This window comes from Trachemys scripta, chromosome 14, assembly GCF_013100865.1.
Source record: "Trachemys scripta elegans isolate TJP31775 chromosome 14, CAS_Tse_1.0, whole genome shotgun sequence".
NCBI lineage: Eukaryota > Metazoa > Chordata > Testudines > Emydidae > Trachemys > Trachemys scripta.
This window is the reverse complement of record NC_048311.1, coordinates 38,448,529-38,462,922: the sequence shown is the minus strand read 5'-3', so window position 1 is coordinate 38,462,922 and position 14,394 is coordinate 38,448,529. Positions and strand designations below refer to the sequence as shown.

The following is a 14,394-nucleotide window of genomic DNA, read 5'->3' as shown; positions in this document are numbered from 1 at the left end:
AAACCCTTCCTCCCTATCAGGCAGAGCGGGGAGTAGAACCTGAGTCTCCCATATGCCGGGCAAGTGCCCTAACCACTGGGCTCAAAGTCATAAAGGAGCCTCTGCCAGCACCTCCCCTGGATTTTGTTGGGGACCCCATCCAGAAGGGGTGCTCAGCGCACTCCTACAGGATTGGGCCCCACCAACGAGATAAGCTTTCCACTGCCGGCCTTCTGGTTTGAGGCTCCTTCTGGGATTTACACATGAGGTAAGTGTGTGGACGCTTAGGGTGAGGCAGCAGCACTCAAACTCAGGAACAGAGAAATTTAGGAACCCTGGGAAATTTTATCATAGAAATGTTGGTGTTGAGTGAGTTTGGGTGCCTGTAGAGTTAGGGGCCACCAGGCAGAGGTTTTCTGCATTTCAGTGGGGCGGGAAGAGGTGGGGAAGGGGTGGAGTGGGGGTCAAGCACCCCCAAGGAAATTAGAAAGACATCGCCTCTGGGCATTGTTATTGGAGAGCATGCGCTAAGCAGTCTGGGGATTGGCACAGTCAGCTGCAAATGACATGGGCTGAGAGATTCATGTCTCCAGCCTCCCCCTCACAGCTCCTGGAGACCACTTCTATTGGCCAGAAATAATTACATGTCACGTGTGTCTGACTGATGACTGCAATGCTCAGGCAATACGTTCACCAGTACAAACCTCAGCATTAGTGAGATCCTCTGCCTGAGTCCATCCATGAGAGCTGACAGCATCTGGCTGCCCAGAAGCAGCAAGGCTGGTTAGAAGCAAGTTTACAACCATGTAACCAGTTTGCCTTACACCAGGGTAACAATGTATCTCATCACAATAGGAGTCAGGATCTTTAACAATATTGGATCCAGTTGCTCATGAAGTAACCAGCTGCTTTCCCAGCAGCATCTCTGCCCAGCTCGCCTTTCCCATCGCAGCTGCAGCTCCTGTTCTGGTTCCAGAAGACCACTTCCAGATCCCCTATTGATTCTGATCTCAGATCCACTCTGCCGCAAAAGAGTCCTGGCTGCGGTGCCCAGCCACAGGAAACAGCAGCAGAATGAAGGTGTGTGACTGATGGCTACAGATCTCCAGCCAGGCATTGTCCAGCAAAGCAAGGAGCGCTGCCAGCCTTCCCCTGAAAGAAAATAATTTCAGCTCACACCATCCAGCTGCAAGAATGTAGGAATTCCCCAGTGCACTGCATTAAATAGCTGCAAAATTGTATCCAACTGCATGACAGCCCCTGTAACCAGCCACATCCCTGCAAGCGTTCCTTTCTCACCACAGCTGGATTTCCATTTTTGGTCCCAGGTGGCTGCTCCCCCAGACTCTCCCAGGCCCCCTGTCTGTCCCCAGATCCCCTCCTGCAGCCAGGCTGGACAAGGGGCCTGAGAGCCTTGGAGACAGGAGATCTCTGGGTAGCCCATCCCCTTGTACAGCGTAGGAGCCCCAGCGCCAGCTCCCCTCACACCCGCTGCCATCTGCAAAGAGCCAGGAGTCCCCGATAGGGTGACCAGATGTCCCGATTTTATAGGGACAGTCCTGATTTTTGTGTCTTTTTCTTATATAGGTTCCTATTACCCCCCACCCCCACCCCATCCCGATTTTTCACATTTGCTGTCTGGTCACCCTAGTCCCCGAGAGCTGGGGAGACAGAAGCAGTAGCCGCCGGTGTGACAGCTGCTCTCTTGGCCAGCACTGAACCAGGGACCCCTAGAGCTAAAAGCACAGGCTGCCCCAGCTTATGCTAAATATTCAACCCTTTATAACTGTCACAGCTCCACACACACACACCAGTGGGTTACCCAGGCACCAGAGAGACATGAGTCTTAAGGAGCCTAAAGGCCAGGTAGGGAACAGGCAGTAGGAGTCAGCAGCTGTGATTCTCACCCTCCTTGCCAGGCTGCTCCATCAGATCCTTATATCAGGCAGTGAAACCCCCAGTCGCTCATTACCCCTCATTGACCCAAGTGACTAGTCCAAAGTTTGGGGCCTTGCAGATGTTTCGGAGGAGTTGGTGTCAATTTGGACTCATCACACTTCATTCAAAGGCTCTTTACAGTCCACAGAAAACAAATCACATGGACCACACCCAGTAAGGAAAGACCTAATGGTACAAAGTTCAATCAGCCCATTTCTGAGGAGAAGGAAGTGAAATGAAACTCCTCTCTGGTCTCTTTCCTGCACTAGAGGCCATGGCTGCTGTGAATCCAGCAAAAACGCTCCAGGATGAACTGACCTGTTCCATCTGTCTGGACTATTTTAAAGATCCGGTGTCTCTAGACTGTGATCACAATTTCTGCCGAGCCTGCATCACCCAGTGCTGGGGGGGATTCGATACTGACATCTCCTGCCCTCAGTGTAGAGAGATCTTTCCCCAGAGGAACCTCAGGCTGAACAGGCAGCTCAGGAATGTTGTGGAAGCAGCCAGAGAACTCAGGTTGCAGACAGGGAGGGAACCAGAACCAGAGAGACTGTGTGAGAAACACAAGGAGCCTCTAAAACTGTTCTGCAAAGAGGACGAAATCCCCATCTGCCTGGTGTGTGCCAGATCCAAGCAGCACAGAGATCACACCGTCATTCCTGCAGAGGAAGATGCTGAAGAATTCAAGGTAGGAAATCACCAACTGTTATTTTTATAACCAGACCCTTGGGGAACTCACCTTCCCCCCCCCCCGCCCCCGCATTAGAGTTTCCTTTAGCCCCAGACAGCCACTCAGTGAGCTTCATTGGAGAGGAACGTGGGGTTTCAGGACTAGGTAGGTTTCCCAGCTACTGGGAATCCTCCAAAGGCTCGTGCAGGTGAAGTGAGGCCCTCCATAAACGTCCCAAGTCTCACACATTGGAGTGAGGGGGAGTGATGAACCCGCACTCCACCCCTCCTGCTCCCCACCTGAGCACTGAAGGACCCCCCCCGTTCTCTGTCTGCCCTTCCCCACTTCCACCACCTCCCAAAGCTATAAACACCGTGTCCGTGCTCCTCCTCCTCTCCTTGGGGCTGTTCTCTTGGCACACATCCAATGGTGAGCTGGAGCCGGTTTGCACCGGTTCGCGGGATCCGGTTGTTAAATTTAGAAGCCCTTTTAGAACTGGTTGTCCTGCGGGACAACCGGTTCTAAAAGGGCTTTTAAATTTAACAAGCAGTAAAGCTCGGGCAGCTCCCCGGCCCCAGCTCACCTCTACTCTGCCTACGCCTCCTTCCCTGAACACTCCGCCCAGCTTCTCCCCCGCCCTCCCCTGCTTCCCGCGAATCAGCTGTTCATGCGGGAAGCCTGGGAGGGCTGAGAAGCAAGCGTGGCCTGGCTCCAGACGCTGCCCGGCCTGGTCCAGCCTGGCTCCAGACGCCCGGCCCGGCTCCAGCCGCCCGGCCCGGCTGTAGCACCGCCAGCCACCTCCAAGCACTGCAGTAAGGGAGCAGGAAGGGGGAGTTCGATAGAGGCAGGGGAGTTCAGGGGGGTGGATAGGGGTCAGGGCAGTCAGAGGGCAGGGAACAGGGCAATTGAATGGGGGCAAGGGTCCTGGGGGGGGCAATCAGGAAGGTGCAGGGGTTGGATGGGGTGGCGCGGGGCAGTCAGGGGACAGGGAAGGGAGGGTAGATGGGGTAGCGGTCCCGGAGGGGGTGTCAAGGAACAGGGGGGGGTGAGTGGGGCAGGAGTCCCAGGGGGTGGGTGAGGAGGGAACCGGTCGTTAAGAGTTTGGCAGCTCATCACTGCACACATCCCCTTCACCCTTTTCCTGCAGAACTCCTCATGCAGACAGGAAAGGACCCCCCCCATGAGACTGGGGGAGGGGCACAGGAGTGGAGCTCCCGTCCTGCAAACCCTAGCAGAGTCCGTCTGATAGAATCAGAGTTGGGATTGCAGGAAGCAGGGACTGGGTGGGAGGGGGCAGCAGAGCAATGGGGCACTGTAGCCGGGTCATTGCTTCCAGACCTCCCCCTCGTGTCATGGGGTAGCCCTACCTCATTTTCCCTCTGAGGTTCACAGACAGAATCCACAATGGCTTTTCTGTGACCAGTAACATCTCTGCTCTCCCAGCAGTGATTCCCAGGTCTTCTAGTCTGGAGTTCGGCCTTATCACCCTGAAGAAGATCCATGGCCTCCTCCCTCTGGCCCTCCATAGGCCTCTTTTTTACCTACCCCATGCCTGGTTGGATTACATGACACCCTCTTCTCCCCTAGTCACTGCTCCTTCTTTTTCCCCACCTGGGGAGGAGAACTGGTTTATCACAGGTGGGGCTGAGACCCCTCTCTCTTGATAGGGTGAGCCCCCCTGTGACCAGCATTGTGCCTCTTCCACGTCTCCTGAGGACACAGGGAGACAGTCCCCATCTTGCAATTTTCACTTTGGAAATTTTCGCCGTCGATTTCAGTGTGGGAATCTTGTGACCATAAAGGTTTCCATGTTGACATTAATAACAATAAGAATTCATAACCAATAGAATGCACTGATTTCTACTGCAGTGGCATCTCCAAGCCCCAGTGAGAGATTAGGGGCCCGTTGTGCCAGGCACTGTACAGACAAGTCAGGCAAAGAGCTCACAGTCACAGTCTAATGAAGACGATATGTAGCATGTGGATAAAGAAAGAACTGGGGCTGGGAGCGGGGGACAGTTAAAGAGGGTGGTGTTTGCATACACTGGCAATCATGATAGGTCATCCATATTTCAAAGCTCTCCGTTTTCCATGGTGCAGACTTATGTGCCTGCACTTTTCTATGGGGAATGTTTTAGGTGATGGAGTGGTAGCAGGCACAAGGGGGGAATCCACGGCCCAGTCTCCCCTCCCTCCTGTGGACTTGGCAGGGACTTCAGAATCAGGGTTAGGGAGTTGAGACCTCCTTGGGTGTTATTTCCCAAATGGTGGCTTGTGAGCCACCAGTGACTCGTGGGAAGTTGTAGATGGGTTGTGGGCTTGGTGCGGGGGGCAGCCTTGCGGAGACAGGAGTGGTAGCTCCCGTCCCACAGGGCTGAGTCCAGCTCTCCACAGCGGGAACCTGTGGAAAAATTCCAGCATGAACCTACTTGTCCCATCTGTCTGGAGTATGTCAGAGAACCTGTCACTCTGGAGAGTGGGAATATTTTCTGCCAAACCTGCATCACCCAAAACTGGGAGTAATCAGATATAACCATCTCCTGACTGAGCAATAATTAATAAAGGCCATTAGGAGGGAAAGACGCCTTGATAACGGTGGCAGGCCCTGCAGGGATTATGAACTCCAGTGCTGCTCCACGAGGGGTCAAACTCTGATGCTCCCGGCCTGCACTAGAGATCACTGTCCTAAACACCGTGTGGACTCCAAGCACCTTCAGTCCTCACACAAAAGGGCACTAGACAGCGCAGGTTCCATGCCAAATACCGTGGGGATCATAGGTGCCGACTCCCTGGGTGCTCCAGGGCTGGAGCACCCACAGGGAAAAATTAGTGGATGCTCTGCCCCCACTGGCAGCCAAGCCCCCCACCTCCTCCTCCTCCCCTGAGCACGCCACGTCTCAGCTCCTCCACCTACCTCCCAGCGCCTACCACCTGGCCACCACCAAACAGCTGTAGCAACCTCCTGGAGGGAGGAGCGGGAATGTAGCACACTCAGGGGAGGAGGCGGGGAAGAGGCGGGGATTTGGGGAAGGAGTTGAATAGGGGCAGAGAGGGGCCGGAGTTGGGGCAGGGATTTTGGGGAAGGGGTTGGAATGGTGGTGGGAAGGGGCGGGGCAGAGGGGGGGTCCAGCACGCACAGGCACCATTAGAAGTCGGCACTTATGATGGGGATTAGCCTGGGTTGTAGCAAAACTAACCCCTGGGCGGTGGTGACCGGGGTCAGGCTGAAGAACCAGCCGAAGTGGTTCCATTAATCCTTGCACTGCTCTCCCACAGTGCGGCATTTTGAAATCTCTAGAACTCACTGCTTCTGGGAGCTGAGCTGGGAGCTGGGGAACAGATACCCAGGCAGCCCTGCCTCTGTAAGAGTCCAGGACAGAACTAGGGCAAACCCCAACTGTTCTTGACAACAATGAACACATCTAATGTGGTTTGCCCTAGTGCCCAAACCAATTCTATCCACCCAGTCTAGTCCCCAGGGGTTCAGGGCTGAAATTCAGTGGAAATCAGGCTCCTTTGAGAATCCCAGACCATATTTCAAGCCCTGGAGGTTTCTGGGATTTGTATCACTTTGTTTGTTTAGCCTCCTCAAAAACAGAATATTTCTCAAAGTGAAAGAAAACTCCAAGGATGTGACGCCAGTGTCATGTTGGTATAAATCAATGGGGGGGAAAAGGTCAAACAATTTCAAGGAGTCTGAAAATGAAACACTCCCAGTGTCCATTAATATGCTTTCACTTCCCTGGTATCTCTGATATCGTAAACCTACTGGGTTCTCCACTCATCAGTAGAGTGTTTGTTTGTGTTGGAAAAGCTCCCACCCACATTCTCACTCCTAACAATAACAATAACAATAACACCACTCAAATCAGTTTCTGTTTCTTCAGGAAAAGGTTCAGGCCCATTTGAAGATGCTGAGGGAAGAGAGAGAAAAGCTCCTGGGATGTAAAGTGAGCAGAGAGAAGAGAAGCCAGGAATATCTGGTAGGTGCCCGTCATTATTAATCTGCATTTATAACCTGTATTTGTAACAAGCCGGATGGAGGTGCATTGTGAATTAGAGCAATAATGAGAGGCAGGGGCAATCTAGAGGCCCAATTATGTTTTATCTCAATCAGTTGGGGGCAGGTAAAGCAGAAATCCGTTAAGTGGGGAATAATCACAAAGTAAATCAAAATTAGTTGTTTAGGCCTACACCATAAACCAGTGGGTTTCAACCTTTTTGCATTTGATAATTTTGAATTGGGGGTGCAGAGACCTCTTTGGAAATCTATTGTCTGTACAGACCACAGGTTGAAACCCACTGCCATAAACCACTGTAACTATTATTCTTATCTATTGTATATTAACTACTGTTAGCTTAATTACACTCTTCATAGGAAACAATTTACATTAATGAAATAACAGAATTTTGACTTAGAAAATCCAGTGCACTAAAACAAGCCCCCGCTGTTACACATTCATACCTCAGTTTCACATCTGAAGAAGTGAGGTTTTTACCCACGAAAGTTTATGCCCAAATAAATCTGTTAGTCTTTAAGGTGCTACCAGACTCCTTGTTTCAGTTTCACAGTTTTCATCGTCTGTTAGCTCAAAGTTTGGGGGATGTTCAGTTATATCTTGAGGAATCCTCTTGTGCAATCTTTGTTTACTATTTTGAGTTCCAGTTTAAATAGAGACATGTATCCCTGGCTGTGAAGACTTGGTTTCATGACTGAACAATTATCCCTCTGCTCATTTCTGGCTTACAGTCCCGTTGTGCTCTGACAATCTCTCCATTTCTGTCATTCACCTTTTATACCTGAGGGTGTTGTCCAGATGTGTTGTTTTACAGTCCTTAGTATTTTATTATTTTCACCTCCCGCTGCTTTGGATCTCCAACTCCAAGGCCATCAATAACGCGCTATCCAGACCATGTCAGACATGGGAACGTCCCGTTATGAAATTCTGGGGCCAAATGAAAAGGTGTGAGAAAATCCTCTCTCTAGAAACCATGGGATACTGTTCAGAGTCAGATGACTTAGAATTTGGAAAAAAATTCTCCCTCCTACACACTCAGCACTCTATGAAAGGACCCCCGGCTCCATCCATGTCCCTGACCAGCCCTTTCCCTATTTTCCTTCACAGAGAAATACACAAACCGAGAGGCAGAAGATTGTGTCTGAATTTCAGCAACTGCGGCAGTTCCTGAAGGAACAAGAGCGACTCCTGTTGGCTCAGCTGGAGAATCTGGACAAGAAGATAGTGAAGATACAGAATGAAAGTGTCAGTAAAGTATCTGCGGAAATTTCCCGTCTCAGTGAGCTGATCAGCAAGCTGGAGGGGAAGTGTCAGAAGCCAGTGAGTGAATTGTTGCAGGTGAGACTGAGTTAGAACTACTCCAGATCCCAACACAGGGACAAGACTGCTCCTAAAACATGGGCACGGGAGTCCAGTAGTCAGAGATCACCGTGTAACTCGATGTGTATTGCAGAGATGTGAATCACTATTATTTTTGAAATGTTACAGACACTTTGATGTAAAGGATGGAAAAGCCTCATTAGCTCAGCAAACGCATGGTCCTGGGGCCAGAACACAGCCTCTTTCCCCCATACTTGCTAAATCTCTTCGTCTGGAATTCTAAGTGTGTCAGGTGGGACAGAAATTCCCTCTCTCTATTTCTCTCCTCTAGGACGTCAGAAGCACCTTGAGCAGGTACGTGGCTCTCACACTCCCCCCCTCACCCTTCGCAATGCTGGGGAAGAGCTTGGAGATGATGTTACCACTGCCTCTCCCCAGGTCTCTACAGCCAAATGTGTGGGGAAGGTCATATTTTGGATACAAATCTTTCTGATCAACTTCATCTTGAGGTTCTCACCCTTTTATAGAAGGCTCTGGAATTATCCATTCAGTGGGAAGGACTGACCTCAAATATATCCTAGCGATGTCACGTCCCTGGAGAACTGGCTGCCTCAGGATTGTGGGGATGGAATATGGGCCTGTCACTGCTGGGGCCATGGTTACCATTAAGCCCAGAGCAGCAATAATCAAGAGTCTTCCCCACCTGAGGACTGTTTGGAGACCTGAGCTGGGGAGGGGGAAGTTGGTGTCTCAGTCTAGTTCCTAATGGACAGATTTCTACAGCACTTCACCTGGGAGCCTCCTGTCCCTCAGAGCATGGAGGCCAAGGAGTGAATTGGCCATAGAGACTCCATTCCCCCTTTCTCCCCAGAGCTGGTTTCTCCAGGCCAGAGCTGAAGAGTAATAATGGACCTTCTTTGGGGGGGAGGAGCGCGGGGGAAGGCTTCACTGCAATGGCCTTGCTCTGAGGTTGGGAGAAGAGGAATTCTAATTCTAGACCCATGAGAACAGTGATTCACTAGCCAGAATTTATAATGAGTTAATAAATGAAATATAACCATGTGGAATTGTTTCTCTCTAGGTCTGTGAAGGGGAAGTTCCAGCAGCCACAGGGGTTTTGTCCTAAGCTAGAATTAAGACTCAGTGATTTCTCCCAGAAAACTGTTGCTCTAATGGAGACTCTGAAGAAGTTCAAAGGTACTGAGAAGGGATTTAGGAGGGGAAATTGGAATGAGCTGGTGACACTGTGGGAATAGAATGGGTCTGGCCAAATTGGCTGATAATTAGATGATGGATCTATTTAATAGTTGGGTGAGAATGTCACATACTTGGGGTGCAAGACACTCCAGTTGATTAATCCAAACCTTTATTTGTACCACAAGCCTGCCTTGCCATTTCAATTACTATTAAAGTAAGAAATTACAGACATACCTTATAGAATTACTGGCCAGTTGCCTACTCCTGGGGCATAGGTGTGTCACAGGGAATTTCCTGTGACGTTCAGATTCCTCTTTACAGATCCAAATTACATATTTTAGTTATTTCAATCATCTTTGACTGTTACAAATATTAAGTATCTTATATAACTCATACAATAAACAGGCATGAACTTTTTAATTGGCAGGGCTTTTGCTATACAAGCTATTTTCATGTTATTGTTCTCTTTTCTGATTTATTGCCACGGATTATGTATAGGTCACTGTGACCCTGTTCTCGGCATAGGGGTTTTGGACTTCGCTAACTGCTCCTGGGCTGTACATTTTGGGTGTCTGTTGTCTTTAAGCACATTGTGTGGTGAAAACATCTTTGTCCCACATAGCAACTTATGAACACATCACTTAATATCAAGGTCACTTAAGGCAACATTTCCCTTATGTCCAGCAAACTGCTCACCAGGGCAAAGCCAAGTCAGTCAGTACAAACACACAATCTCGGTCTGTCCAAACTTATGTATAAGAAATGACCCTTGTACCAATTCTCAATACTTAGTATAATAACTAGTGAAAAGCAGACAAATGGAGCAGGGGCCCAGGCATCAGGACGTCTCACATGAATTCATGATTTACCAAAAGTCACAACATTCAGTCCCAAATTCCCCAAAATGGCCTAATTTGGGGCACCTGGGTTTCTCTCTCCCAACTAGGGAGCTGCAGGGTAAGTGCTCTGGAGCCACGTAGCCTCCACAGCTGCAGGTGGAGTCAGTGGAGCTGCAGGTGCCCAACCCCCCTGAGAAACAGGCCCCAGGTGCCTAAAGGTCGGCACCCAAAATCTAGAGCCTAAATGAAAGGCCATTTCTTAAAGCTGGACCAGCCCATCACAGTGCTCTGGTGCTGTGTGGCAGCTAGTCTGGGCACATGGGCTGCAGGAAAGGAGAAAGCCCCTCCCCCATGGTGAGGGATCCCTCCAGCCCAGGAGCCTCTTGTGCCTCCTCCACAGCAGCTGCAGGGACAAGGCGTGTTCCTGAGAGGGCTGGGAATGGGGTGGGGGTGGTGAGGGCGGTTGGAAGAGGGACGGGGGGTGGACGACGGACAGAGGGACGTGGGCAGTGTTAAGCTGGGCCTCTGACACTCTGCACACTGGGCAAGACACACGGGGCCATTGTCATAGGGATGTAACTCTGGCTGGCTTCAGAACTTCCTCAGCCTGTGCCAAGGTCTGCACCGGCCCCTGCAGCCACTGAACAGCAGAGTCACAAATGGCCCCTCCCCTCTCTCCTTTCGCCAGTACCGGGGTGAATCTGGCCCATGGAGCCAACCTTCCCCACCTCAATTTCCACACTGAGAAAGTGATTTTATTATTATTCCTGCTTCTGCCTGTGGTGGACAAGGCCCCGTCGTGCTGCTCTCTGTAGAGACGCTGAGTAAACAGACCCAACAGCTCACAATTAGAGCCAGGACTTCGTAAGCTCTGAACATCCCGTTAGTGTCAAAGGGACCAAAGTGGGTAAAGAGTCTTTGCAGGCTCTGGGTCTAGGTTACGACAAAAGGCAGTAAGTGAATGAGACAAACCAACTGGAGTCTGAAGGGTGGGAGGGGATGAAGAGGGGAAAAATAAATCTCACTTACAGAGCATCTGTCCTGGGATAGTTATGAGGCTGCAACGATTTTGGCTCCATTGCTGAGAGATGCCTGATTGAGAGGAGTCATAGGTTCCAGACCTTTTTATATTAAATACCTGAGTGCTTCTCGGTGTGTTTCTCTGTCATAATTAAATGTCAGTTCTAGGAGTTGAGAGTGGGGACGCTGTTATAAACATGAAAGCCTGAAATCTTGTCTCCTTTCTCCTTCCCCCCTCCAGACACTCTGCCATCTGCACTAGAGACAAAAACAGGAGGATCCCTAGGAACATTCAGACAGGGTGAGATTGCAGCTGGAGATTGTCTTTAAATTATCAGAAAACATCTTCATGAGATTGTAGCTAAAGTTACTAACCAAACCGACATCGACCATGACACACATGGCCCTAAAAACACCACACTGAACAGTGAGGAGCTCCCATGCTGAACTCACACAAACACTCCTAACACCAACCTTAGTGCTTGGTTCATGCCCACGCTGCTGAACAGAAAAACTCTCCGTGAGCAGCCTGTGAACAAAGCTCTCTGCCCGGAGGGCTGACACATCGCTCTGCTTTACCAGGGCGCAGGGGGTCTCCCCCATTGGGCTTCTCCAACGTCCTGCCTTTCCTTTGGGCAGGGCTGAGCTCCCCCATTGGCAGGGCCGGCTCTAGGCACCAGCAAAACAAGCTGGTGCTTGGGGCAGCACATTTTTAGGGGTGGCATGGCTGATTCGCGTGCCGCTGCTCCCCCTCCCTCCCAGGCTCTCAAACCTGGGAGGGAGGGGGAGACGCCGCTTCTTCCCCTCCTTCCTAGGCTTGAGAGCCTGCGGGGAGGAGGCAGGGCTGGGGATTTGGGGAAGGGGTGGAGCTGAGGCGGGGCTGGGAGTGGGGTAAGAAAAAATGGGGCGGGGGGGGCAGCCAAAATTGTTTCTGCTTGGGGCGGCAAAAATCCTAGAGCCGGCCCTGCCCATTGGAGCTGCTCCCTGCTTCCTGGATTAGGGAGACGCTCTCCCTGTGAGGCTGTCAGCTCCTCCCTTCTCTCCTGGCTGGGGATGGGGCTACCCCACCCAATGGCACCTCCTACTCTCTGCTCTTAAACAGCTCTTCCCCAATGCTGCACCTTCTTCTCTGATCCCTGGCCCGGGAATGGAGGCTACTGCACCAAATGACATTTCCTTCTCTCTTTTCTTAACTGGCTCTTCCTACCCTGGCCAGGGAGTGGAGGCTGCATTTAGGGGAGGGAGCTTCCCTCTGGGGTTCAAAGCTGGTACCTGCCTCCTCTGCTCCCTCCTCACCAAAACCTTCCTGGCTGTGTCTCTGATGCTGGGAATGGAGCATCCCCAGTAAAGGGAGCAGGGAGCTGAAGCCTCAGCAAGCAAATGAAAAACTAATGAAGTGGGTCCCATTACACAGACTGAAGAACTGCAGTGACGTCCCTGCTCAGTCTCAGGTGCCCAGGACAGAGGCAGCTCCCTGGGATCCAGGCAGGGCCGGATTAACCTTTTGTGGGCCTGGAGCCAAATATATTTGTGGGCCCCCATGGAGGCAATGGAGCATGGTGTGAGGGGGTTGGTCCCCAGAGCGAGGGGCCAGCCAGAGGCAATGAGGCATGGCATGGCAGGGACGGCCCTGCTCTGCCCAATGTGAGGGCACTATTTACAAACCGGCAGTTACCAGACGCACAGTGGCCTGCCTGGCCCTGTGCTGCCAGCATGCCCCTTCCCCTTGGGGGCAGGCCTACGCCACACCACACAGCCCCCCCCCCACCCAATACCTCCCAAATCCCTATGGCCAGAGCCCCCCCTCCGGACCCACTATGCCCAGCACCCTCCCAGACCCACCCACAAATGCACAGCACCCTGCACAACACCACCCCTGCTCACAACCCCACCACAATTACCCAGCACCCTCCACAGAACCCCCACCCCCTAGTGCCCCAACACACACAGATCCTCCCCGCCCCTTCACAGACCAGTGCCCACCCATATGCCCCACAGACCCACTCCCCCAAGCCCCGCCTCCTGGCCACACTCACAGGCCTTGCTGGGAGTCGACTGTGTCTGCTGGGCTGAGCCGGCAGCGCAGCCGGGGCTGGTCCCATGGCCGGGAATCGCTCTGGTCCCTCAGGAGTGGTGCAATCAGCCAGGCCAGGACCTGCCCTGGCCGGGGTCCCTCAAGATGCACTTGCCTGTAGTGGCCCAGCCAAGCCCCCCACACTGTTCCCCCCCCACACACACACCTGGCTGAGATTGGCCAGACTTCTCCACCAGTCCCAGGTGGCTGAGCTCTGGGGAGACAGGTGGGGCCCCACAGGTGGTAGGAAGCAGAGACTACCCAGAGCTGGAGGTGCACTGGGGTGGGGCGAGGGGGCTGAGAGGTGCCCTCAGCCAGCTGGTGGGCAGGCCGAGAGGAACAAGTGGTGGACAGAGGGAGCCAGCAGGGTCTCGGGGTGCAGTGCAAGTGGAGCAGACCAGGGCCCCTTCTGAGCATGGGCCTGGCTCCATGGAGTCACTGGCGCCATTGTAAACCCGGCACTGGATCCAGGCCTGTCCCAGCCAGAACAGGGCTGCTGGGGAGTGTGAGAAATGGTCCCAGCCTCCCCCAGGGCCGAGCTCTGCCCCTAACCCTCTAATTCTCTCTCTCTCCAGCGAATGTGACTCTGGATCCAGACACGGCTCATCCCCAACTCATCCTGTCTGAGGATCGGAAAAGTGTGAGACGGAGAGAGACACAACAGCATTTGCCCAACAACCCGGAGAGATTTGACTTTTGGGCCTGTGTGCTGGGCTGTGAGGGATTCACCTCAGGGAGACACTGCTGGGAGGTGGAGGTGGGGCGTGGGGAAAGCTGGGCTGTGGGGGTGGCCAGAGAATCTGTGGGAAGGAAGGGACGGATCAGCCATAGCCCTGAGGGGGGGATCTGGGCTGTGGAGCAGTGGCTGGGTCAGGTCCGGGCTCTCACCACCTCTATGACCCTCCTGCCCCTGAGCCGGGTCCCCAGCAGGATCCGGGTTTGTCTGGACTGTGACTGGGGGCAGGTGACATTTATCGATGCTGGTGACGAGGCCCCGATCTTCACTTTCCCGCCGGGCTCTGTCCCTGGGGAGAGAATCCGACCCTGGTTCTGGGTGTGGATGGGATCCCGGCTCCGCCTGTGTCCCTGAGCGGGGATGTGTGTGTGTGGAGGGGGAAGGGGGAGGAATATCCCACCAGAGAACTGGAAATCAACCTTTCTAGCCTCACCCCCCCTAGTCTCTATGACCATGGAGGACTCCTGTCTACCCAGCTCCTGGTTCCTCATCTCTATGACCTGTGGAAGCCCCTCCCCTTCCCTGCAATGTCAAGGATGGGAGGGGGAGGGGGAAGAACCCCTGGAGCTGCAGGAAGGGCAGAGGGGCCCTGGGGGGCT

At 52.7% G+C, this 14,394-nt stretch overlaps 1 protein-coding gene across 1 annotated transcript; it reads left to right on the top strand.

Moving 5' to 3' along the window:
• The first annotated feature begins 2,132 nt into the window (after positions 1-2,132).
• On the top strand, positions 2,133-14,378 carry LOC117886936 (zinc finger protein RFP-like). Its single transcript, XM_034789100.1, has 7 exons — positions 2,133-2,608; positions 6,478-6,573; positions 7,717-7,947; positions 8,261-8,283; positions 9,011-9,126; positions 11,227-11,286; positions 13,635-14,378. The coding sequence occupies exons 1-7, from the start codon at positions 2,153-2,155 to the stop codon at positions 14,147-14,149; spliced, it is 1,497 nt and encodes a 498-aa protein (XP_034644991.1). The 5' UTR covers positions 2,133-2,152; the 3' UTR covers positions 14,150-14,378.
• Positions 14,379-14,394: the final 16 nt, after the last annotated feature.